This window comes from Diadema antillarum, unplaced genomic scaffold, assembly GCF_040938485.1.
Source record: "Diadema antillarum isolate AM-2024a unplaced genomic scaffold, OU_Dant_1.0 scf00000009, whole genome shotgun sequence".
NCBI lineage: Eukaryota > Metazoa > Echinodermata > Echinoidea > Diadematoida > Diadematidae > Diadema > Diadema antillarum.
The window spans coordinates 1,449,409-1,475,569 of record NW_027270898.1 but is presented as its reverse complement, the minus strand read 5'-3'; the positions used below and the strand labels follow the sequence as shown (position 1 = coordinate 1,475,569).

The 26,161-nt window shown below is 39.0% G+C and overlaps 1 protein-coding gene across 1 annotated transcript in view; it reads left to right on the top strand.

Moving 5' to 3' along the window:
- Positions 1-24,850, top strand: part of LOC139719684 (uncharacterized) — an 82,933-nt gene extending 58,083 nt beyond the window's left edge. Inside the window, exons 6-12 of the mRNA XM_071631086.1 lie at positions 5,266-5,475; positions 16,394-16,495; positions 20,173-20,418; positions 21,494-21,669; positions 22,509-22,661; positions 23,848-23,951; positions 24,835-24,850. Coding sequence (XP_071487187.1) covers positions 5,266-5,475; positions 16,394-16,495; positions 20,173-20,418; positions 21,494-21,669; positions 22,509-22,661; positions 23,848-23,951; positions 24,835-24,850 — 1,007 coding nt within the window. The remainder of the gene's footprint in view (positions 1-5,265; positions 5,476-16,393; positions 16,496-20,172; positions 20,419-21,493; positions 21,670-22,508; positions 22,662-23,847; positions 23,952-24,834) is intronic.
- The last annotated feature ends 1,311 nt before the right edge of the window (positions 24,851-26,161 follow it).

Sequence of the window (26,161 nt, the reverse complement as noted above, 5' to 3'; positions counted from 1 at the left end):
TGCTTTAATCAAACTGTACTTACCCTATATGCCTATATAGAACAAGTTTTTATCTACATATACTGTATTATATTGCTCGCTTGTTTATGACCTGATCATCGTCGTCATTAATTATATCACATTGTACTGTTGTTATCACTAAATTTTCCGAAATGAAGGCGGAGAAGTAACTTGAAACAAACGAAGAAACAGACAAACTAGAGAGGGGCCGTCAAAGGCGGCAGACCCACGCCTAAGTACAAAGTCGGGGTAAACATAATGTGCATTCGGTCATCTACCAGAATTCGGCCACTTAATTGCCAGTGTGCTTTATCACCAGACAGTGAGTTCTACCAAAGATCGTACACTGAAGTGTACGATCTTTGGTTCTACAGTCACATCACACGCAAATCACATCATTACACATACGGTATTAACACTCATTCACGTACAGGAAAGTCCTTAAGTCTCCTCCAAAAATCCATCGAAAATCCCAAATTCCACCGTCAAAAGTGCAGAATCGGAACTTTTCCAAGCGCGCGCGAATTAAGTCCAGTTTTAAGAGTATTGTCTACGCGACGGGTCGCGGAAAAGGCGCTAAAAATCGAGAAATACGCCGTTTTCTTGCGGGATATTTTGATTATAGCAAGCCGAGAGTGTGATGATATCAAAGGTCGTATGAGTGTACGATCTTTGATGGTATCCACAAAAGCAAAAAAGAAAAACAAAATTTACGTACCCCCTAGGCAATTACCCCTATGATTAGTGTGTACGGGAATTATTCAATGCAAGGGTTGAATGCAAATGTCTACTGCACCAGTATTCGGCCACCAACGAGCGCCGCAACGTCGCCGGTGCAATTTTGCACCAACAGTGTAGAGCGCGATGCATTTTCAGCGGCCTTGCACACGCATTGACATTGAGCACGCATATCGTGCAGTGTGACTGCGACCGAGCAAAATGCTCCTCCAACGAAAAAAACAATCAATGTTAATTTGAAAAATCATCAAATTTCAAAGGTCGTATGAGTGTACGATCTTTGATGGTACCACAAAAGCAAAAAAGAAAAACAAAATTTACGTACCCCCTAGGCAATAATTACCCCTATGATTAGTGTCTACGGGAATTATTCAATGCAAGGGTTGAATGCAAATGTCTACTGCACCAGTATTCGGCCACCAACGAGCGCCGCAACGTCCCCGGTGCAATTTTGCACCAACAGTGTAGAGCGCGATGCATTTTCAGCGGCCTTGCACACGCATTAACATTGAGCACGCATATCGTGCAGTGTGACTGCGACCGAGCAAAATGCTCCTCCAACGAAAAAAACAATCAATGTTAATTTGAAAAATCATCAAATTTCAAAGGTCGTATGAGTGTACGATCTTTGATGGTATCCACAAAAGCAAAAAAGAAAAACAAAATTTACGTACCCCCTAGGCAATTACCCCTATGATTAGTGTCTACGGGAATTATTCAATGCAAGGGTTGAATGCAAATGTCTACTGCACCAGTATTCGGCCACCAACGAGCGCCGCAACGTCCCCGGTGCAATTTTGCACCAACAGTGTAGAGCGCGATGCATTTTCAGCGGCCTTGCACACGCATTAACATTGAGCACGCATATCGTGCAGTGTGACTGCGACCGAGCAAAATGCTCCTCCAACGAAAAAAACAATCAATGTTAATTTGAAAAATCATCAAAATACGGGCCAGTTTGTGATGATGGAGAACGAACTTTCATAAATCTAGAAGGACATAGTCCCTCAAATAGGCCTAAACGTAAATTTCGGAATTCTTACGAACATTTGAGCAGCGAAGTCGGATCGTTGGGGAGTTTATGTTTTGGTATGGTAGCGGAAAATCGCAAAGTGAGAAACGGGAAATTTTCGGAATGGTCACTATACCATGGGGTCAAAACTTCAAGGTCACACAGAATTTGCAAGGGTCAACCGATTATCACCAAAATCTAATCGATTCTTTCCTGTCATTATCCAAACATTCCCTGAACATTTCGTGCAAATCCGTTTACCCGTTCTCTTGTTATCTTGTACACAAACAAACAAACAAACAAACAAACATACAAACAAACAAACAAACAAACAAAAAAACAAAACAAAAAACAAACAAACAAACAAACAAACAAACATACGGAACCCTTTACATAACCCCCTGCCGATTTTCATCGGCGTGGGTAATTAGCAATGCCCGTCTTTGATTAGTAATACACACTAAATTGCATGCCAAGTGCCTGTCTTGGAAGCCATCAAGGGCGTGCCCAATGATATCTAACTTTGCAACACAAAGGACATTGACCCTGGACGGAGAATAATGCTGATAATGACTATGATAATGATGAATCATAGCGTCTAAATAGCGCCATTTGTCCCCTTTTGAATGACCCTCTACAAGTCTTTAACTTGCTGGGCGTCGTCATTGGTAATATCGGTCATCCAGGTAAAGTGGTAAATGGTTGAAGACGGGAAATCGCCAGAAATCTGAAAATGACAAAAAGCAAATTATTCAAAGCACACAGACTAAGCACGGAAATCAACATGATAGGTCATAGAGATAGACCAAAAAAAAAAAATAATAAAAATGGATGGTCATGATAGACAAATATATAGATATAATTATATATATCTATATCTATATATATATATATATATATATATATATATATATATATGTATATAATTTTATATATATGTCTGTAAGGGAAGAATGACTCGCAGACGTTGCAGTAATGTTCAGTATAGCCTTTATTTCCCAAGCTTTCGACTGTGTAACCAGCCTTTTTCAAGGGCTTTTAAGGCGTTGGGATATGGTTGCTGTGTGTGGTGTGGTGTCAGAGGGATGTGTGTGAGTGATAATGCAGTACCCACAACGTACGAGGCCAAGCCCGCTTCACGTTATATATATATATATATATATATATATATATATATATATATATATATATATATATATTGACAGCAAATCTTGCACATATAGACGTGGCTGGTGTTGGGTAGGACCCCTTTGATCATCAAGCTTTCGGGCGAAGTGCCCTTCTTCAGGATCTACACAGTCAATGACAACAACGTATAAGCAAAATCAACCTAGGTGTAAAATCATACTAAACTTAACTAACCTTATATATTATACATTTCAAAATATACTTAACATGAAACATACCTCAATTCAGCACATTTTACAACAAAAAAACAAACCAACATACTGTTACTAGGCCTAAATACAATTTCAAAACAAAACTTACTGTGTTGGTGCTGAGTGTGGTCTTGTAATGTTGTTTGTGTGAAAGTTATGGTCGGGTGTATCTTATATGTGTTTGTGTATATGGGGGGGGGGCGTTTCTGTACTGAGGCTCGTTCTCATTTAATCAATCATAAACTACCAATACTCAATTTGTTTTTCACCATCCAACAATATAAAAAAACTTCCAAATTACAATTACAATTTCTACATACTAATACACTTCTTATAATACATACGAACATACACATCCGCATATACATAAGTAATTCATACACATAAATGTATTCATCCAAATACGTACATACCTACGCCCACAATACTTTAACAACAATTCAACCTTCCCAAAAATACATATACCATTATTACATTACCTATTACTACCTACATTTACATCAATCACTACTTACAATTCTATCTAACTAAATAATATTCTAACCATCTCAAACAATGACATATTTTTTATACACTAACATTCAAGTAATCTCTTCTCATCTATCTCTATTATGACACACCTTCATACATCATGCAAATCCACATGCGTCATATACCGCCTAACATGCTCGCTCTGTCATCAGTACGTCGGGAAAACAGAAACAACACTGTACACAAGAATCAACAACACACTATCAGAAATACGTAACTACCACAACCCACATCACAAAACACTCTATACACCAAACATTTCAGCCTACCCTCACACTCATTATCCAACCTACAACTTACAGCCATCGAAGCTATCGAGGGCAAATCACACACGACAACACTACGCCGAGAATCCTTTTGGATTGACAAATAAAAAGACCCTCCACCCAAACGGAATTAACATGAAATCTTAATGTCACCTCATTTCTCCACAACTGATTGTCAGGAATTGATATGTACGAATAATTGTAGAAATAAATGTAAGTATGTATATATTATGTTTTGTAGCTGATTATTTGAAAAATTGGGAAGTATTGAACAGATGTATGAAGGTGTGTTATAGAGATAGATGAGAAGAGATTAATTGAATGTTAGTGTATAAAAAATATGTTATTGTTTGAGATGGTTAAAATATTATCTATAGTTAGTTAGAATTATTGTAAGTAGTGATTGATGTAAATGTAGGTAGTAATAGGTATTGTAATAATGGTATATGTATTTTTGGGAAGGTTGAATTGTTGTTAAAGTAATGTGGGCGTATAGGTATGTAAGTATTTGGATAAATAGATTTATGTGTATGAATTGCTTATGTATATGCGGATGTGTATGTTCGTTTGTATTAGAAGAAGGGTATTAGTATGTAGAAATTGTAATTGTAATTTGGAAGGTTTTTTATATTGTTGGATGGTGAAAAAAAGATTGAGTATTGGTAGTTTATGATTGATTGATGAGAACGAGCCTCAGTACAGAAACGCCCCCCCCCCCATATACACAAACACATAAGATACACCCGACCATAACTTTCACACAAACAACATTACAAGACCACACTCAGCACCAACACAGTAAGTTTTGTTTTGAGATTGTATTTAGTAACAGTATGTTGGTTTGTTTTTTGTTGTAAAATGCGCTGAATTGAGATATGTTTCATGTTGAGTATATTTTGAATTGTATAATATATAAGGTTACTTAAGTTTAGTATGATTTTACACCTAGGTTGATTTTGCTTATACGTTGTTGTCATTGACTGTGTAGATCCTGAAGAAGGGCACTTCGCCCGAAAGCTTGATGATCAAAGGGGTCCTACCCAACACCAGCCACGTCTATATGTGCAAGATTTGCTGTCAATAGATTTACTGTCCTTGCACCGCCCCGCCATGTTGTGGTTAAGTCCTTTGATGTCAGTATATATATATATATATATATATATATATATATATATATATATTTATTACATATAATAACGTAACTAGTACAACACATACACACACACATTTACATAATGCGTGTACAGTACATTATAAATGCTATGAATTTATAAGTTTCGTATGTATCCACCTAAAATCATCTTGAGCTCACTCTCGCCTTCTCTCGCTCACTCTCCAGCCACTACAAAGTGTCATCATGGTCGTGATGGCTACAATCTCAATTACACCATTCCCATGGTGAGGCGATGTCCAGTGAGGTTGTTGAATGGTCAGCATGTGCAACTCATCCCAAAGCTCATACCTTACAGTGTCCGCGAGTCGTCTTCTTGTCCGAGAAAGAGGACCAGCCGCCTATTTCCATCTGGCGACCGAGTCTGCAGCGTACCAGGTAAGAGACCTTAATGGAAGAGAACGATCGCTTGTCGTTGGAGATGAATCCGACTTCAAAGCATGCACTAACTGTATCTTGTGGTGGCCATAATCTGGGTGCACTGGCGTAGCCGGGGGGGGGGGGGGGGGGGGGCGATGGGGCGGTCGCCCCTCCCCCCCCCCCCCCCCCTTAAGATTTGGACCGGGGATTTGGGAGGCGGAAAAAAAAATGCGTGTATACTGTATGCATGCACATGAAGCGGGTCTCCTTTGCAACCTTTCATCAAATAAGATATTTTTTTTTGAATATTTCACTCAAAGTGTGCACCAGATCGTTGAATTTCAATTCAAAATATGCAAAATCTCTCGTGCTTGGGAGGGGGTATCCCCCTCCCAAACCCTCCCCCTCTGTGCCTCTTTCCCTAGCTAAGTACACTTTTTAGATTTACAAAAAATTCTGAATAATTCTGAGTGCACAAGACTTATCACTTATATTCCGAAAACTGAAGGTTCCCTCATGTATCTTAAGGGGAATTTCCCCTTTAAATCGACCCTTTCCTCCCTCAGCCCCCCCCCCCATCAGTTTTTTTTTTTTTTTTTGGGGGGGGGATTTCCCAAATGTTGATTCCATCAAATATGCGTATACGAGATATCTCAATTTCAACCTTAAAAAGATAAAAGCTCCATCGGAAGGGAAGGGTGGAGATAACACTCGCCCACGCCTTCTCCCTGCTCGCCCCCCCCCCCCCCCCCAGCCATGCAAAGAAGTAGAGTGTGGCTATACCCAGATCGCTTTATTTCAATTCTAAAAACGCAAAAGCTCCGCGAGCGGGAGGGGGAATCCCCCTTCCCCTAAGCTCTACCTCACTAGACTTTATACATACGCACAAATGGTGCACATTCGGAATAAGAGCTAAATTCTGTGATTTTAACACTTCGATGAAAAAGTATTGCACCAAAAATTTGCACCAGATCGCTGAATTTCAGGTCTGAAAACGCAAAATCACCTTCGTGTGGGAGGGGATATGCCCCTATCTATACACCCTATGTGTGCATGCTTTTTCTGTTTGATTGCTGAACAGACAGCGTTCATGATATTCAGTGTAAGAATTAATACAAGAAGACTAGTGTATTTAGATTATACCATTTTATAGGCAAATTGTTCAATAATAATCTACACTAAAATATACTGCAACCTTAAACAAGTGGGACTGTTTCAACTCGTTAAAACACTCAAAAACATGCATCAAATTGCACCATTTGCAACATCAAAATGCAAAAAGTTCTCACCGTGGGAGGGGGGACACCCCCCTCCTACACCCTCCCCTACCCCCTCGCTCGCTCCTCTCGTCCGGGTTCAGTCGCGTTCATGATATTCAGTGAAGAGAATTAATACAAGAAGTGTATCTAAATTACACCATTTCATACGCAAATTGTTCAATAATAATCTACACTAAAATATATTGCTACCTTAAACAAGTGGGACTGTTTCACGTCGATAAAACGCGCAAAAACATGCATCAAATTGCACCATTTGCAACATCAAAATGCAAAAAGTTCTCACCGTGGGAGGGGGGACACCCCCCTCCTACACCCTCCCCTACCCCCTCGCTCGCTCCTCTCGTCCGGGTTCAGTCGCGTTCATGATATTCAGTGAAGAAAATTAATACAAGAAGTGCATCTAAATTATACCATTTCATACGCAAATTGTTCAATAATAATCTACACTAAAATATATTGCTACCTTAAACAAGTGGGACTGTTTCACGTCGATAAAACGCTCAAAAACATGCATCAAATTGCACCATTTGCAACATCAAAATGCAAAAAGTTCTCACCGTGGGAGGGGGGACACCCCCCTCCCACACCCTCCCCTCCCCCCTCACTCGCTCCGCTCGCTCGGGTTCAGTCGCGTTCATGATATTCAGTGAAAAGAATTAATACAAGATGTGTATTTGAATTATTCCATTTTATAGGCAAATTGTTCAATAATAATCTACATCAAAATAAACTGCTACCATGAACAAGTGGGACTGTTTCACGTCGATAAAACACGCAAAAACATGCATCAAATTGCACCATATGCCTGGGTGGCTTCCACATGAAGAACAAAAGCACTTTCAATGGGTTAAACAATGAGCCAGTTGCGTTACTATGTCAGTGCATACATGAAGCCCCCCCCCCCCTCCCCCGTTAGAAAAAAGAAATGACTATAGGCCCTAAGAAATAATAGTGCCCAAACCGAATTGGTTTATATGCGGTATAACGATACACAGCCCAATCGCTGTAAAAACGGCACGGCGTCTGGTCGGGCTATATGCGGTACAATATTCTGCTACAAATCATTACCTTGAATAGACTGTTTCTGCAATTATTCGTAGATATTTCTTTTACAGCCTAGTCATTTCATTCACCAGCTCCGTTTCATTATAGGCAGGAATCAGGGGCGGATCCAAGAATTCTGTAAAGGGGAGGCGCCTTTACCAAATAAGATTAGGCGCACGCCCCCCCCCCCCACATTTTTCCTTTTATTTCTTTTGTTATAACCAAAAAAAAAAGAGGGGGCGAGCGCCCAGTGCACCCTCCTCTGGATCCGCCACTGGGAATTCACTAAGATGTTGCTACAGATTGGGCAAGTCTCCGGTAATCTTGTTGTTAAGGGCAGCTTTGTGAACAAAGCATGCATAAAGTCTTTACATTGCATTTAAGATTATTTATGCATTACAGAACCGGTCTCAATTTGTCAAATTCCTTGTAACGACTTGTTTACTATCTACAGACGCCTTGATGCTTACGCAAGGTTATGGTGTAAAATTAAGATCTTGTTGCTGGAGATAGGTCTATGTTTCACCAAGAATTTGATTTCGTCCGTTCCACACACAGAGAAATTAGGGTTCTATTAGGGTTCTTATTTTCACCCTACGAGCAAATCTAACTACGTGGCACCTTATAGGGTTCGGGATGGATGTAGGTGTGCAAATCCGAACCCTAAAGGGAGCCAAGTCTTAAGGGTTCGAATTTGGAACCATTCCATAGTCTTTCCCGAAAGCTGACATGTGGGTGTTGAATGGTGTTTGCTTAAAATGCCACACTATTTTTGGATCCAAATTATCGTATATTTTTATTTGAAAATATAACTACACGTTGTTAAAGAGTAACAGTGTCATCAGTAATACTGTACTCAAAAAATTACTACTTGAATTAAACATTTGTTTTTTCTTCTCGCACCGGGATCAAGAATATCATTTCAATGACGTTATCATAGAGAGCAAACGAGTACAAGTACACGTATTATGCGTGCACGCGTGGACCGTTGAGCACTTGGTCAATGGCAAAGCTAAAATTGCATGCGCACGCCACGCCGTAGGTCGCGCGGTATACGTACGTGCACACTACTGAAGTTCCTCGTTTGGAATGGACAGACGACCGTGAGGTTGGGGTGATGAATTAATCTTTTTGATGAGCCAAACGTTGTGAGTAAATAATTGTACTGTAATTCCGTTGAAAATATTTCACAGTAATCGATGATGATATGTGTGAATTATGCTCATAGAATGCTGAGTGGTGAAAACTGATGCGAAAGAGTTGTATCGAGGTACATGTGTACTAACATGTCAGAAGTGCGATCATACCTACAGTAAAGCATAGCGAATAAGTCAATGAAAGTGCACGGTAATACGGAAAGCCTCAACCAAGGTACTAACTACGACCAACAGCCCCATACGCATAGCGTAATTACGCTATGCGTATGGGGCTGCTGGACGCAGTTACCAAGGTATGTACGTAAATAGGTGACCGGATATAGTCGCATCATTTTCGTTAATGGGAATTATTACGTTTGAGCCGAGTTGAGGCTCAGTTGGATATTGGTTTCTGTGAAGTTGACAGAAAGAACGATGTATGCATTATGATGTGCCTAATGAAGAAAAATAGTGTTCCTGGTTCATTTAGGAGAATTTAAGACATGTATGAAGATTGAAGTCAGAAAATTTTGGTTGGCCTTAACTCTTTGTTGTCTATCAATGAAACTAGAATGTGTGTTATAAATTAGCAATGCCATAGTCACAGAGCATAAGCAATGATACACGATATGTGAATTTAGATAATATCCACTGGAGAAGTTGCATGTGCTAGACATGACATAAAATAAGTCACACAAACAAGGTATGTAATGTAGACGGTAAATCACTTCAGAAGTACAACCGCTTGATCCCATACTTTAGCAGGTAGATACATGTAGGCCTATTCCAATATTGATTGTATGTTGAACTTTGTTTTATTCAATTACAGGTTGAGCCTTGCTGATCCATGCTGATGCATGGTGTTAGCTTGGTCTCATACTGGGCCAAAGGGACCTGTGTTTGATTGATTATTTATCATCGAGTTCACTATGCATCAAGTTCAATAATGGTCTTCAGGATGAGTGATGCAGGTCAACCTCGAGAGACTGGTGAACCATATAGGATGCCAGAGCTGGAGATGGAAGATGTTCAGGATGTCAATCCTGGTTCCTCGTTGAGTCAGTGTGGAAGCCATGCCAGTTCTTCTGAGAGTGATGGCCTGAAGGGCATACTATTTGGCAGCTGAAGCAGCGGCTATAGAAACGCATCAAAAACTAGAGCTCGAGGAGTTTCAACTTATGCAGCGTAAGATAAGATTAGCTATGAGACCAAGCTGCAGGTTGCTGAAGCAGAGGAGCAGATATACCTTGACTACGAGAACAAGAAGTTGGGAGTCGGCTTTCCTGTGAAAGCAGAGGATGAAACCTCGCTGTACCCAACTGAATGCGCCAACCAACCAGTACACACGAGTACACCGATTTCCCTGACTAGAGAAGTAGCAAACAAGTTCTTTTCAAATTTTCTTTGACTTTTAGCAGATATAGTCCAAAAGCCAATAAGATCATCAGCATCATGTAGTATCCCTGAACCAGGTTTGATGAAAGCCCATCAATTTTTCCGTAGATACATCCGTACAGACCGGGAGACAGACAGGCAACCTGAAAACATATGCCTCCGGCACCATTCAGGGCGGAGGCATAATAATGAGACTCCTATAATATGTCATGTATGTTTAAACCATATAAAATTTGAGACGGGTCACATTGAATCTCCCCCCTCCCCCCCCCCCCCCCCCCCCATTAGAATTGCTAAACACCACGGCTCTAGAAACATCTTTCCATTTTAATCCAGAAAGTAATCAACTCCCTGTTTTTAGCCGAGGGTGAGCATGAAGCCACTCCATGAAATGAAGATTAGCATTTTTTCTTTTGCAAAATATATGTGAAAATTTTTAATTTCATAAATAATGATAACTATTTATTCTGTCTTTTAAACTGTTGTCAGGTTATTCCCTTTCTTAGAATGCATTGGCCTTGAATATTTACAAGAATACTCTAAAGAAATATATAATAGAAAAATACAAGAGAACGAACTGAAGAGAACTTGACTTCTATTCACTTTTATCTTCTTTTTTTGGGGGGGGGGGAGGGGAGGGTGGATTATGGATGAAAATATGAATCTGCTAATGGATATAAAATACTCAAAGTATGCTTTCCATTGTATTTCATACTACATGGGGTTAGTTTGTATTGTTCATATTTTAGATATTTCGTCACCATCGATAGCCTCAGTGCTTCAACAACACCTGCACACTTTGAATTGATTGTTTAAGTAGAGAACAAAAAAAAAAATAAGTCGCCTGATGTTTTTTGTAGTAGACAGCCACACAATGTATGTCAATTTTGGGCAATCTCTGGCAATGCAATGTCATAAGTGGAGTAGCTTTGTGACACTTGACAAAAGCATGAATTTCTCACAAACCCTTTATGTATAATATAAGGATTGAAAAATAGAGTTTGTCCCAAAACCTGAGAAAACTCAACATATCATATCTACTTTTTTGCATATAAAAGAACACTGGACTTCACTCTTTAAGAAGGCAGAAACTATTATCATTGCCCTTACGTCAGTGACTTGTCGAGGAAATGTGCATGTTTTTCCTAAGAGAAAAGAAATGTGAAACTGAAATTCTCTTTAGGTTTTCCTTGAATTGTTCTACGCATGCGACTGCACAAATGATTTAAAGATTATTAACTTTTGAATTGAATGTCCGCTTTTCAATTTTTTTACTGATGTGTTCTAATCGTATAAGCCAGTTCGGGGTACCAGTTTGAGCATGTGCGGAAAAAAGGTTATTTGTACCGAGAGACAGGTTGTTTTTTTAATTTCACTGAGATAAGCATCTGTAATGCTAGGATTATTCATGGAATCCTTATAAATGGTGCCTGCCAGTACATCCACTTGACAGCATGCCTGGTATTTGGCAATGTTAACACACAAAAAAAGTTTGTTAACATATTCAAAACAGCACTTGATAAAATAGATGATTCCCTAAGTGTTGATTGACGAACCATACTGGTCACTTCATCTACACTGGTTAGGTTCATTCTTTCTTTGAATATGAGTTCCATAAATGGCTATGGTGGGCAAGCTGCTGCATTATGTCACTTTGAGTTGAGTGAAGTGCCTAAACCAACTGAGAAAAATGAAAGGTCATTTGTACCTTTGTGCACATGAGCTATCTCCGGACTGGCTTATTGCAGCGCATTCACTCAATCCACATGTAGGTTTATATGAAGGTGGACTTGCCCTCTAACTCTGATTATAATTCTAAGCTTTCTTTAAGTGGGTTGTATAAAGTGCTGATATATTTGTGTAAGGTTTGGTGAAAATTAAGTGTTAAAATGATTGGAAGAGTTGTGAGACTGTATACATCAACACTTGAGGTATTTCTCATGCATGATCATAAATCTGTAAAATATTAATGGTAATAGTAATAATGATATTAATGATGATAATAATAATAATAGTAATAATAATATATTTTGCTCCTGATCAGTATACTTGTGATGGTGCCAATACCAATACCTGCTTTATGAATGTGAAAAATCGACTGCTCTTTACAATATTTTGAATGTTGGGGCTAAACTGCATACATTGTGTAATTATATTTATGGTCTACTGAGTACAATGTGCTTCTTGTTTCCATCCCTTGAAAAAAAAAACCCACAATGTATCAAAAAATTTGTTTTTAAACTTGTCTCACAAGACATATTCCTTCCTCTTTATGTCCAGTTTGTAATACCACTGATTGGTTAACCTTATTTTCCCTTTCTGAGTTAACATTTTCTGTGGAATTGTTAATGTTAATTTGATGCAATGAAAAGTGTTTTCAGATGTGCTATTCTGCCCAAGATTTATAACTGGGACATATCTTTAGCTGTGTGCATAAAAAAGTAACCAAATTTAGATGTGCATTCTTCATTTTTTTATTCTTTTTTTCACCTTTCTTATCTTTGGTGTAATTGTATCTGAAAAACAAAATGTGAAGTATACTAATTGTATAATGGGGCACATTTGCAAGCTCTCAAGCTTGGAATTGGATGGAATATGTCAGTACAAGTAGTGAGTTTCAAATATATATGACAGAACTTTGCCATACCCTTCATTGTTTTGGCAATAACTTGTGTACCAGAAATCAGAGTTGACATATCGCTCTTAATGTCTAAGAGCGTCATAAAGGTGCTTTTGATTACCGTAAGATGTACCGGTAAATTCAAGGTGCATATCTATGATCCATTCTAGAAGTAGAAGGACAATGTGAAAGATATTTGTCACATAGTTTACTATTACTCTGCGCAAGCTTCAGGGATTTTTCGAATAAAAAGAATTAGTGCTTTTTGTCAATGTGGTAACTTCCTTTAAAAGAAGAAAAGGTAATTATGTGATGGAAAGAACGAATATTATTTTTCTTATTCAATGCACTGACCAAATTTCATACATTTTTTATTTACATTGCCCTTTTTATGACAAAATATGCATCTCGTATTAGAATTTGTAGAAATACAATGTATATTTCATGTTCACTTTAAAGTAAACCATGAACAAGAAAATCGCTGTTAACTTGTCCCTCTTCCATGAGACATATATTAAAATGTTAATAATCTATATGTAAGTATGCACTGTATTCATCATGTTTATGTTCTATTTGTTGTTGAATTGAAGTCTCTGACTTCAGTTTTCGAAAGATTGTGGATTTAATTGACTGAGAAACTGTGTGTAAATCTCCTGTATGCATGCTATTTTGCTTCATGTCTGGAGTGTTACCTTAGTTAATTGTGAAGTCAGTGAAGGCATCCAGTAGACCTTAGGTAATTGTTTGTGAAGTTAGTGAAGTCATCCAGTATATAATTATTTTGGTTTTAACAAAAAGGTTATAATTTTCACCATATGGGGTGCAGAAAGGTAACCCTATATAGAGACGTGTGCAAATTGTATTGCATCCTACAGTTATATTGCGGTGACTTTATCACCCCATAGGGTGCAAAATTACAACAATAACAATATGAACCATAATGGGTGCAGGTATGAGGTGCAGAAGAGGAACCCTGTATAGAGGTCTATATTTGCACCTTTTTGGGTGTTGAATATAGGGTGCTAAATAAGAACCCCCAAAAATAGAACCCTAAATGGAGCCGCTGGTGTTACAACGATATGAACCAGAAAGGGTGCAAATTTGCATCTGAATTTTTGTTCACCCTATGGGGTGCAGAAAGGGAACCCAATGGAGGGGTGCAAATATGCACCCCCAAAAATAGAACCCTAAATGGAGCCGCTGATGTTACAACGATATGAACCCTATTGGGTGCAGAAAGGGAACCCAATGGAGGGGTGCAAATATGCACCATATATGGTGTTAAATATAGGGTGCTAAATAAGCACCCCCAAAAATAGAACCCTAAATGGAGCCGCTGGTGTTACAACGATATGCACCCTCTAGGGTGCAAATTAGAACCGTAATTTCTCTGTGTGCATCTCTTCTCATGCGTCAGTATGGCAGAAAACATGAAATCATTGCAGGAGGTATATTTTTAGTGCCATGTTGAAAACATAAACTCTGGGGGGGGGGGGGGGGGGAACCGGGTTTGACCTGGGCTTAGGCTAGCTCCTACGAACCGAGACCTATAAAATCTCAAAGGCTGCACATTGACAGTATAATATGCAATTACAATGTATCATTTTTTTTTTTACGCTGAACTGTTTCTGCTTGACACTAACCCTAAGCCTTGATGGACACAGCGTCTTAAAATGATATGTATCATGAGAGTCCTCATTGAATTGATTGACACAAATATAATTTTAACGGTGATTTACAATTATCAGTGGGTATAATATGATAAGGCTTTACCAATTCTTGCTGAAACCTATACAACAGTATAGACCTACGTAGGCCCTGCGCTCAAGATTAGCATTCAAGGTGACGCCAGTACAAATAACATGTTATGCAGGGAAGCTATAGTCGCAACCGTACAATCAACAGAACTGTTGTCTGGATTTTATGCTCTTTCCGTTGCATTAGATACCATTATGATTGTTTTGAAATATCTTGCTCTAGAGGAGTATAATTTTGTAATTTGTACTCTCAGATTCTAATCCTGTAACAAATTCACACCTATGTTTTAGCGTGTGCATGGATGGCTACTTCACAAAGGAGGATGCGACATTATTATCGCGTAATTTAAAAAAAGCATCACTATCATAAAGAGCTGTGTACGATAAGTGCTGATGTAGTTGTCGATGGTTATTGCAAGAGAAACGAGAGAGGGTTACAGTTCGTTATTCTGAAGGTTCGTTCATCAAATAATGAAATAAGGTTCCTTATTCGATCCCAAAGTTCGTTAATCGGAAAATTAAATAAGGTTAGTTGATTCGAAGGTTCTTTAATCTGCAATCGAAGTAGGGTTCATAATTCCGTAGATTCCTTATTATGTATACAATGCACCTTCTTCTCATTTTTCAGATTAACGAATATTAGGAATGACGAACTTTCTGAACCACGCCACTTAATGTTCGGATTAACGACCCCCTTTTTCATTTTAGGATTCACAAATGTATAGGCACAGGTATAGATAGTGACCGTGCACCTCAAAACGAACATAAAGTCGCACACACTGATTTTGCGTGAGGACTGAAAATAAGTGAAATGGGTCAACCTAGCCGAACTTGACTTTTTCATATTTTCTGAAGGAGCGGGTCTTCTTTTACATTATGCTAAAATTTGGTATCATAAAACGGGCAGGAAAGTGTGTTTTTTAAGCAGTTTATCTCGACATTTTTGGTAGAATAGTGTAATTAGGTGTGTCTTTAGAATCCCTTTTTCATTTCTGAAAAACCTTGTCCACACTCTTCACTTTCAACTCTATTAAATTTTGAAAGGATAGTGCTACTGCTTTGAAAGTTGGAATTAATTATGGACAGAATATGTTAATGAGGCATGCTTAATTTCAGTTTAATCTAATAATCCCTTCATTGTTGTTACTCTGGTGGTTTACTTCCTGTTTTTTGTTCCATTCATCGCACAGCCAGCACGGTTTGGTAAAGATTTAAGCGCTTGAATAGACACTGTACTTCAGAGCCTCTTTTCTCAGTTCACACTTTTCCTGAGTTTGTGCTTTCTTTCCAATAGTTAGATAGGTTAGGAGAGTCCATTTGATTTGAGTTATATATCATTTTCAAGCTTAGAATCTGCTCTTTCAGAATATGTCTGGCGACTTTTTGTTTGTTTTGAGGTGCAGGGTCACATATGTTTAGGAATCATAAATCTTCGGAATAACGAACCTAATTTTGTTTTCGGATTAACGAATCCTCGGAATAGCAAACATTGCCCAAGAGAGAGTGAAGCCAACAGTGGCCAGAAGCAGTCCCCCCCCCCCGCCCCCCCCCCCCCACACACACACACTGTGTTTCGGCTATCTTCGGCTATCTTCGTCTCGCGATTTTGTAGGCGATGACAATAGCACGAGGGCCTTTTCAGAAGGTTACGAAGATTGGCGATTACTGTCTCACAGTCGCATATATCCTTTCCCAATGTTTCAGACTGTCTGGCGAAGCCTTGTGTGAACGGTTTCTGCGAGGAGACAATGTACAACTTTACCTGTCACTGCCCGCCAGGCTTTGGTGGAAGCCGCTGCGATATTCGTGAGTTAACTGTTTTCGTAGAACCAGGAACGTACGAAATCACGAACACCGAAGCCATTCTTAAGGATATTACACAGAGAGAGCTGTTTATAATCCTTTCATCAGCCAGATTCAGTGACATATTAATTAATTAATAATTAAGTAATTAATTACTGACCCCCCCCCCCCCCAGTCTGCCATTAAATACTCCTCATATAGTGGGGTAGATATGTGAAAAAGATGCTCACATCCGGCGGAAAGTATGACATTTTGCATGTAGGGGTATTTTGAGGCGCTGATTTCAAAATTTGCCGGATCCAAGAGATCTGGGGGGCATTTCATGAAGCATTTTTGTCCGACAACTTGTCGGACAAATTTGCTCTCAGCCAATCAGATGCAAGGATTTCAGTAGCTTTTAACATTTTGTCAGATGAAATACCTGACAAAACGCTTCATGAAATGCCCCCTGGCCACGGGGTCGGCCGCCATTTTGAATTCCAATATGGCCGCCGTCAAAAATCCCTATCTTCAGTTCTGAATGACATAAGCCATTGGAATTTGATACATAAAAGCATGGTGATATGATGGCTTCAATAACAGACTTATTTGATATGTCTGACAAGCTGCACGGCAGCCAATTTGAATTTTTAAACATAGTTGCCATGTTGGAGTGTTGAAAATATCTATCTCGGGTTTGTAAATTAGGGTACCTGATTGAGCGCGTGTTTGTAACTGATTGAGTGCGCGCTGCTGTATTTACATTGCGACGTCAGTGAAAGGTGCATTATGCTTCCTTTTTGCTGCACTTTTTGACATGCCCGTGAATGTTAGTCGTGATGGTTGTCTTCGTATCCACATTGGAATTCAAAATAGCGGGCAGACACATCACATTAGTTGATATTTTAACTCAGTATGTTAAGATACTTGTTTACACCTAATTTCAGCGTCACTCACCACTTAGAAATCGAGATAGGGATTTCGTATATTTCGTCGAGGTGGCCATATTGGAATTCAAAATGGCGGCCATTCGATGTTTGTCAGACACTTCAAATCAATCTGTCATCAAATTCAACATGTCAAAACGCTCATGTGTACCAAATTTTGGTGCCACAGGTCATTCAGAACTGGAGATAGGGATCTTTAAATTTGTTTTGTGATGGCGGCCATATTGGAATTCAAAATGGCGGCCGACCCTGTGGTCAGCTCTCTTGGATCCGGCAATATTTGAAATCAGCGCCCCAGAATACCCCTATATGCAAAATTTCATACTTTCCGCCAGATGTGAGCATCTCGACCAATTTTTGCTACATATCTGCCCTACTAATACTGCCAAAGTGGAATTTGTAAGACGCATCAATATAATACATACCATTTGTAATCCAAAATAAAATCGTTCTGATTGGACTTTTCCTTGACCTTACAAAGGGTCAGAAAGGTTTCTGAGGGTCCCATATCGTACAAGCTTTGCTTCTTAGTGGGACCCTCCACTTCCATCCTCATCCTTAGTTGACTTGTATTATACGCTTTATGTATTTAACAAAGATGTAATCGCATCTACTTTTCATTTTCATAATTATCTTATGTACCTTTTCGAATTTTGTTCTGTATCACAAATATCCCGTGTATATGCAATGTACATAATTTCTTTGTTCATTTTGATGGAGGTGAAAATAAAGTTGAAAGAAAAGAAAGACCTTGGATATTTTAGATCAGTTAACTGTCAGAGAAACTGTGGCTCAAAGGCGTTAGTGACACACTGCTTATACATGAAACACTACCGAAGTTATTTGCGTATGATAGAAATACATTTAGGCTTTATATATGGGGATAATCAGTATTGGTTCCATTTGTCTTCATGACGTACTTTTTATTCTGTATGTAGATGTTATGCTTTGAATCACACTACAATGCAACTTTAACCCGTCATAATCATCTAAGAAACTATTGTGTGGTTTGTGCTCATTATATTTCATTCGATCGTCGTTTATTCATCATTTGTGTTTAATAATGTACACTCAGCAAAAAAAAAAAGAAAGAAAGTAAACGCTTTTTCAAGTTTAGATTTCTCATAGAATATTTGGCTGGAAGCTAATGTATTATATACCATATTGAAGGTAATTTAATTGGCTATCAACCTGGTAGGTCAACAAAAAGGGAAACTTAACGCATGAGTGAACACCATTGTTTTTCTCTTCCAGGGCACAAAAGTAAAAATTGCAAAACTGAACAAGTTGTCATTCATGCGTATTTGCTCTTCCATAGAATAATAAGAACAAACAACAAATTTCACACGAACAGAAAAATGAATTTAGCTGCTAAAACAAACCTTTGATCTCTATGATATCTTTAAAGCCTATAAAAGACCAATGCAGGCTAAAAATAATGGAGGAAAATAAAGCATCTTATGTCAAATCTAAATTCAAATGAAATAAGAGAAGAAGTAATGATTAACAAAAATGGTACAAATTTGAGCTTTTTTTCAAATTGGGAAATTGTAAATAATGTTTGGTTCTTGAAATTTCACATGGCTTTTAAATCACTAGTTTAAAAGAAATAAATAAAGAAATTCTGCTCATTTAATCATCTTTGTGCTTTTTATTCCCTATGTCATTTGAAGTTTGACTTGACAGAAAATTCTTATTTTTCCCCTTTAGTTTCCCACTTTGTTTTTCTTAGAGGTAATAAAGAGATAAAGAGAACATCCTATTTCATTTATGTCTCTCATTGTGTTAAACTGGTCTTTTGTTGTTAATGTCATCGTGAAGGGCATTTGCAAATGAAAGAGAACATGTAAATTTTTGCAACTTTTGATTTTGTGCCTTGGAGGACAAAAAAGAATGTGCCCACTCATGTGTAAAGTTTTCTTTTTAATCAACCTATGAGCTTAATGGCCGATTAAATTACCTTTAATATGGTATATAATACATTGATTTTCATAAAAATCTTCTATGAAATACATGTCCTCGATAAAGTGTTTACTTTCTTTTTTTGCTGAGTGCACTTGTAGGTTAATGTGTATAATATATTTCAGTACAATGTATAACGGTGTATAAGTTGCACATGCGTGTAATAGGGCTCATCCATCATTGAATGTCTCTTGGCGCGCTTTGCGCGTCACGCGCATTTACAAGATCATAATTAGCATAATCCAAGCTTAAGATGGATTGCCAACTACTTTTGTGAATTCCGACCAAATATTCTGTGCAACTGATTGACAAATTGCCCTACATCGACGTAAATAAGCACTGCATTGATCAATGTTTTAGTAGTAGCCATGATCAAAATCATGGGCGTACATACTCGAGTAGGATTCGAACCTACTACCTCCTGATTGACCCCCCCCCCCCCCACACACATCCTGTTCAAATCCTGCTCGAGTATGTACCCCCATGATTTTTTTATCATGGCTGCTACTAAAACACTAATCAATTCAGTGCTCATTTACGTCGATGTAGGGCAATGTGTCAATCAGTTGCAATGAATACATCCCCACGGAAGTATTTCATTATTTGAATTTGAAATATTCTGTGGCCAACCTTAGCCAGTGAAGTATCAGTAACTACTACCTATTCAGAGCATCATCAAGCACCCTATGCATGTCACAATGTTAATCTAATACAGTCCATAGCGTTTTGACAGTTTTTATGTGATTTTTTTCCTTTTCACTGTTGCTCACTGTAATTATTATCTGACTGCAGGATTGGTTGCTACAATGTCTGATATGGCGACTGATACCGGTACAATGACAACCGAGACTGGTGAGGACGCCATGAGTAGCACTAGAACCACTCCATCCATCCCAATACACCTCACTCAAACTATGGACGGGATCAGCACGGGTCGGTCCTCTGCGTCACTCTCCGGGCAGCCCATAGCCACACCCACTATCCGAGCTGGCTCTACCGGCCCTACATCATCCGAGAGTTCGTGTGCAACATGGAGAGGTATCAACTGCGATAGAAACAAAAACATGAAGAAAAAAAAATCTTTAATTATGCGTCGTTAACTTTTTATGCCTCTGCCACGAAATGTCGCCGGAGGCAATTATGTTTTCGGGTTGTCCGTCCATCCGTTTGTCCTTCCGTCCGTCTGTCCTTCAATCCGTAATCGATTTTGTGGACAGCGTATAACTTAAGAATCGGTTGAGGTATCCTAATGACATTTGGCATATGTAAAAACGAGTGGACGAAGTTATACATGCCTATCAACTTTTGGGTAAACACGCTGAAGGCCAAAGGTCAATGGTGAATGTCAAATTTTTAAACTTTCAGTATTTTCCCCATATCGCAATGCCTGAAGGTATTTTCATGAACCTCAGCTTATACATGTATCACCACGTAAAGATTCTCCAAGGAAAGTTTTGGGCCATGGGATCAGAATTCAAAGGTCAAAGGTTAGTGAAAATGTCTGTGTATAAATGCGTGAAAGAAATAGTAATAATGTGTGTATCGAAAAGGATAGAATAGGAGGTGGTCGAAAATTTAAACTTGGTCATGCAAACAAAGATATATCGGCTTAGTGAGGGCGTGGTGGTAGCTGGAGGGGGGGGGGAGGGGTCAATAAGTTGGTATAAAGGTATAGAAGAATGGGAGTACATCAGAATCCGATTTCACCCTACACTTCACAGAAGTATTTACGATGATTGCTAAGCAGTAAGTAGGAGTAGTCAGTCTTTCAACGAACGAATCAGCTGTGATCATTTTTGACATTGCCGTGAAAATTATAAGATGCAGATATTGAAACCGCAATGAAAGCTGGTCTCCCTATATGAGACGAAACCAAGAAGAATTGTGATAACCCAAGTGACCATGGTTCTTTTGTTACCCTTACAGTTTCGAACGGTTCGGTATCTTTATACTTTATTCTTGCTTCAACAGGTTCTTACGAATGAGTGCAACACAGAAAACTAACAAAGTCCACTTTCATCATAAATGGAAAGGATGAGGCCAAATCGTTTTGCATTATTAAGTGTATGCTTTAATGTATTTCTATGTATTTTCCTTCTTTATCGCCAAACAGGCGCTGACATTCCGGAAAATGTTTCTGCGCTTGGGATAGCCGACCGTGATCGCGTCCCCGACGAAAGAATGACGTCATCGTCTCGTGCTAACAATAATGTGAAGGCGCTACACGGGCGACTCAACTCGAATACAGCGTGGGTGGCTGGTAAACCAGATCCAAGTCGCTGGATCCAGGTACAACTGGCTTCTCTATTCGCTAATGAAGCTTCCCTATACATGTATATTGGATGCCGCGTGTATTTGCATTTGACTCTGTAAGGATTCGTCAAATTTATCGATGTAGTATGTATAAATCGGTAATTCCAGAACATCAGTCCGGCCGAAATCGTATACCCATTGTGGATTAACCTGTCCCCCTTCGGAAAGGTGAATTTAATCTGTCTGGTACCAAGATGTGTCCTGCGATAACTTGTCAAACAGGTTGTTGGACACGAATTGGTGTTTTAAAAAACTACGACCAAAATTTACATTCATTATTCCGGTGGCTAGCAAAATGTTCCTTCCACACTATATACCACTAACCGGATTTTCCCTATTAAATATATTACCTACACATGTTACAGGGAGGAATTATTTCCCTGAGACGTATCCTGCAGTCTTGTAATGTCCAGCCTCTCCGACTAACCCCCTCTCGTATCATTTAGATTAATTTTTATCATAAAGTCGATTTGCTCCAAACTGTATGTGAATTCAGTGAAAGCAACGAATTAGAGCATACCAGGGAATTTTGAAGAAAATCAATACGTACAGAAGTTATGAGTGTTTTGGGTAAGTCCATGCGCTGTCGTCTCTGAATAAGAAGGCTGCAACAACTCGTGAATTCACTATAGTGTGGAGTCTTCTTATCCAGCGATGACGCACACCGATCTAGTAGCATCAAGCTATAGATTTTCTTCTAATGTCCCTGATGTGTTCTTCAAATATTTTCCGCATTCATGGAATCCACATACGGGGTAAATTCTCCTTTAACGAATTGATACTGATTACAAGATTTTGGTCAATACGCCCGACAGGTCGACCTAGCAACGTCCCGTACAGTCGTCGGAGTGGCGACGCAAGGGCGACACAATGTTGACCAATGGGTTAAGTTCTACAAGGTCAGCTTTAGTTCAGACGGAGATACCTTTACTTCAGTCCGAGGAAGCGAGAATCCTGATGAGGATATGGTGAGCGGTTTCGAATTTCTTTATTTTCGGATTAACGAACCTTGGAAAAATGTCACAAATGTTCCGATCTATAGAGTTCAGTGGTTCCGATTAACGAACCCTATTTCATTTTCGGGCTAACAAAAAGGAAGGTACAATATACGGAATACGTGTCTTTCAGAAGAACGAACCTTCGGAATAACGAGCATCACACCCGGTCTGCCCTGATGGAAAGAACACAGCGTCCCACAGCGTGTTCACAGTGTGTTCACATAGTCGGCTATTTGAAAACGCTCGAATTGAACAGTGTGAGGATGATGTCACACTGTGATGTTGGTTTTCACACAGTGTTCACATAGTAATATTCTGTTTCACACCGTAAATTGATGATTGTTAATGTGTTTACAATGTTAAAAACGCTCGAATTTAACAGTGTGAGCAGATTTCACACTGTGTTCGCACTGTCTTCTTTCCAGCAGGGTAATAAAAGGCTAAAAGTTTACAACCGTGGAGCATTTAACTTACTAGGGCCGGCGCACTGTTTTCAAAAGTGTGGGGGCCCACTTCCGGGTTTCATGAGCTAACAAGCCAAAAAAAACAAAAAGGTCCTCAGCTCATCTCTCCCCATCCCCGTCCACTTCCGGGTTTCTTCAGCTGACAAGCAAAAAAAAAAAAAAAAAAAAGGTCCTCACCTCATTCTCTCCCCTCCCATTGTAGTGCCTCTGACTTACTTCCGGGTTGAAAAAAGTGTAGGGGCCCAAAGTGATGACACCTTATGTTCCTTTGTATGGTGCACAAAAAGTGTGGGGGCCCGAGCCCCCACGGCTTTCACGGCTGCGCCGCCCCTCCTTACGGTACGTTATAACACACACACACACACACACACATATATATATATATATATATATATATATATATGTATATATACACTGTGCAAGTTCTGCTGCCAAGATATAATTATAATATTATACAATGTTCGTAAGTGTACAACATTACATAGGTCGGCATTCTATTTCCTTCACATTGTTCCTGTGTGATTTTGATGTCACAATTTCCATGGCCACACGGACAAAAGAGGCGATTATGCCAACTTCTCACATCTCTCTTAAAGAATTAATTGTAGAAACATTCCTCGTGCTTTATTTTCTTCGTTTCTGGTCATTGTTTGTCTTTCAACAAGCTCCGTTACTCACTCTCTTTATCGCAGATCTTTCGAGCCAACTGTGATCGTAACACAGCGGTGTTCAACAGCTTTCCCGAGCCAGTGGTCTGCCGGTACGTCCGAGTCATGCCGACAGAGTACCACTCTTGGTGCGGTTTACGCATGGAACTATATATAAGTGATCTTCATTAACTGAATATTATTTACATTTTGATGTCAGCTTACCAGGTTTGCAACCCCCGTGATACTCCGCCATACCATGATACCACAGAGGGTACAAACTCGGGATCATATCACACGAGACCGACACCCACGAGTCATGCAGCCCACAAGTTCGACATTGGAAAAAGGTCCATTATTTTTCAGTGTCGAACTCATGGGCTGTTTGACATATCGCATGAGTCATACAGCCGCGAGTCGCACAGCCCATGCGTTCGACCCGAGGCAAACAAGGCCCATGATTTCGACACTAAAACAGTCCACGAGTTCGACGTGACATCGGTCTTGTTGGCCTTGTTTGTTTTATATAGTGTCGAACCGACATAGGCTATTAGTATGACTCGTGGGCTGTTTGACTCATGGGCTGTAATAACATTGATATTAGATGCATGGTGATCAGCAAGAACATGTAAGTGACATTTTTGTTTGAAGAAGTTACGTTGCCGTTTATAGTTGACAATGGAAATTATGAGGGAAATACCGTTGATTATATAGTGTACGAACAAAGTCAATAAATCTATAATGTCATGCGTTCTTACAATTTAAAAACTGCATAAACGGATGATGCTACAAACTTAGGTGCATTATTGATATTTAGATGTACGTATAATGTATGTCAATACACCTCTGTAACATTAAAGGGGGAGGCTAGTGACTGATCAGTGGGAATCAGTGCGAATGCTGGGGGATGTTTGTTCCAATCCTTGTGGGATTCATTTAAGAGTACATTATATATCTATTATTGTGTGAAAATTATTTGCTTCAGAATGGTCTCATATTCACGTAATGTGCAGTTTAATGTTTCCTGGTTAGCGTGCTTGGTCAGTGACGGGGCATTAATTTGCACATTACTTATATGAGACCGTTCTGAAGCAAATAATTTTCACACAACAGTAGATATATAATGTACTCTTAAATGAACCCATAAGGATTGGAACAATCATCTCCCAGCATTTCCACTGATTCCCACTGATCAGTTACTAGCCTTCCCCTTTAAAGGGGATGGCTAGTAACTGATCAGTGGGAATGCTGAGGGATGATTGTTCCAATCCTTGTGAGATTCATTTAAGAGCACATTATATATCTATTCTTGTGTGAAAATAATTTGCTTCAGAATGGTCTCATATTCAAGTAATGTGCAGTTTAATGTTTCCAGGTAAGCGTTCCTGGTCAGTGACGGGGCATTAATCTGCACATTACTTGAATATGAGACCGTTCTGAAGCAAAAAATTTTCACACAACAGTAGATATATAATGTACTCTTAAATGAATCCCACAAGGATTGGAACAATCATCCCTCAGCATACCCACTGATTCCCACTGATCGGTTACTAGCCATCCCCTTTAAAGGGATCGTATAGTTTTGGTTGAGACCTATTCGGGTTTGTAACATTTTTTTTTTTTTTTTTGGGAGGGGGGGGGGGGAGGGGGTTGGTGGGATGAGAAGAAACATCTCATGAAATGTGAAAGAGCATGTCATTCTAAGAGGAATTCAATGCTTATTATTTAGATGAAAATTGGTTTTGAAATGGCTGAGATAACCGAAACAGAGGGATCCTAATAAAAGGTGGGACCCGCACCTTTCATTATGAATGCCTTGATTTACTTTGTTTTTGGATGTCTCAGCCATTCCAAAACCGAATTTGATCAAATAAACTTTGAATTCCTCTTAGAATTGTATGCTCTGTACTATTTTATAAGTGTTTTCTTAATTGGTACCTTGCAAAAAATAAAAAAACCCAATCCTCATCGCCACCAATACTATACCATCCCTTTAAAAATGGAAATACGGGATATCACCGCCTTAATGTATCTAAGTTATTTACATGTAGATAGAATAAAACAGCGTTTCAAGTTTTTGAAATTTGATCTTATAGATACGCTTCTTATGATTTAAAAAGTATGTTAGGATTCTCGTTGCCCGAGATAAACACACATTAAGTTTCAGTTTTCATGGGGCTATATAGCGGAATAATTTGTCTTCAGACCTTACGTCATAACGCACTTTTGATGCTTAAGAGAGACTAGATCAATATTTTGAAAACGTTTATTGCAGAATCACGTCGTAGAACATGGTGAACATCAATTATTATGACCACTAATCGGAGAGATATTCATATTATACTGATTAAATTTAAGA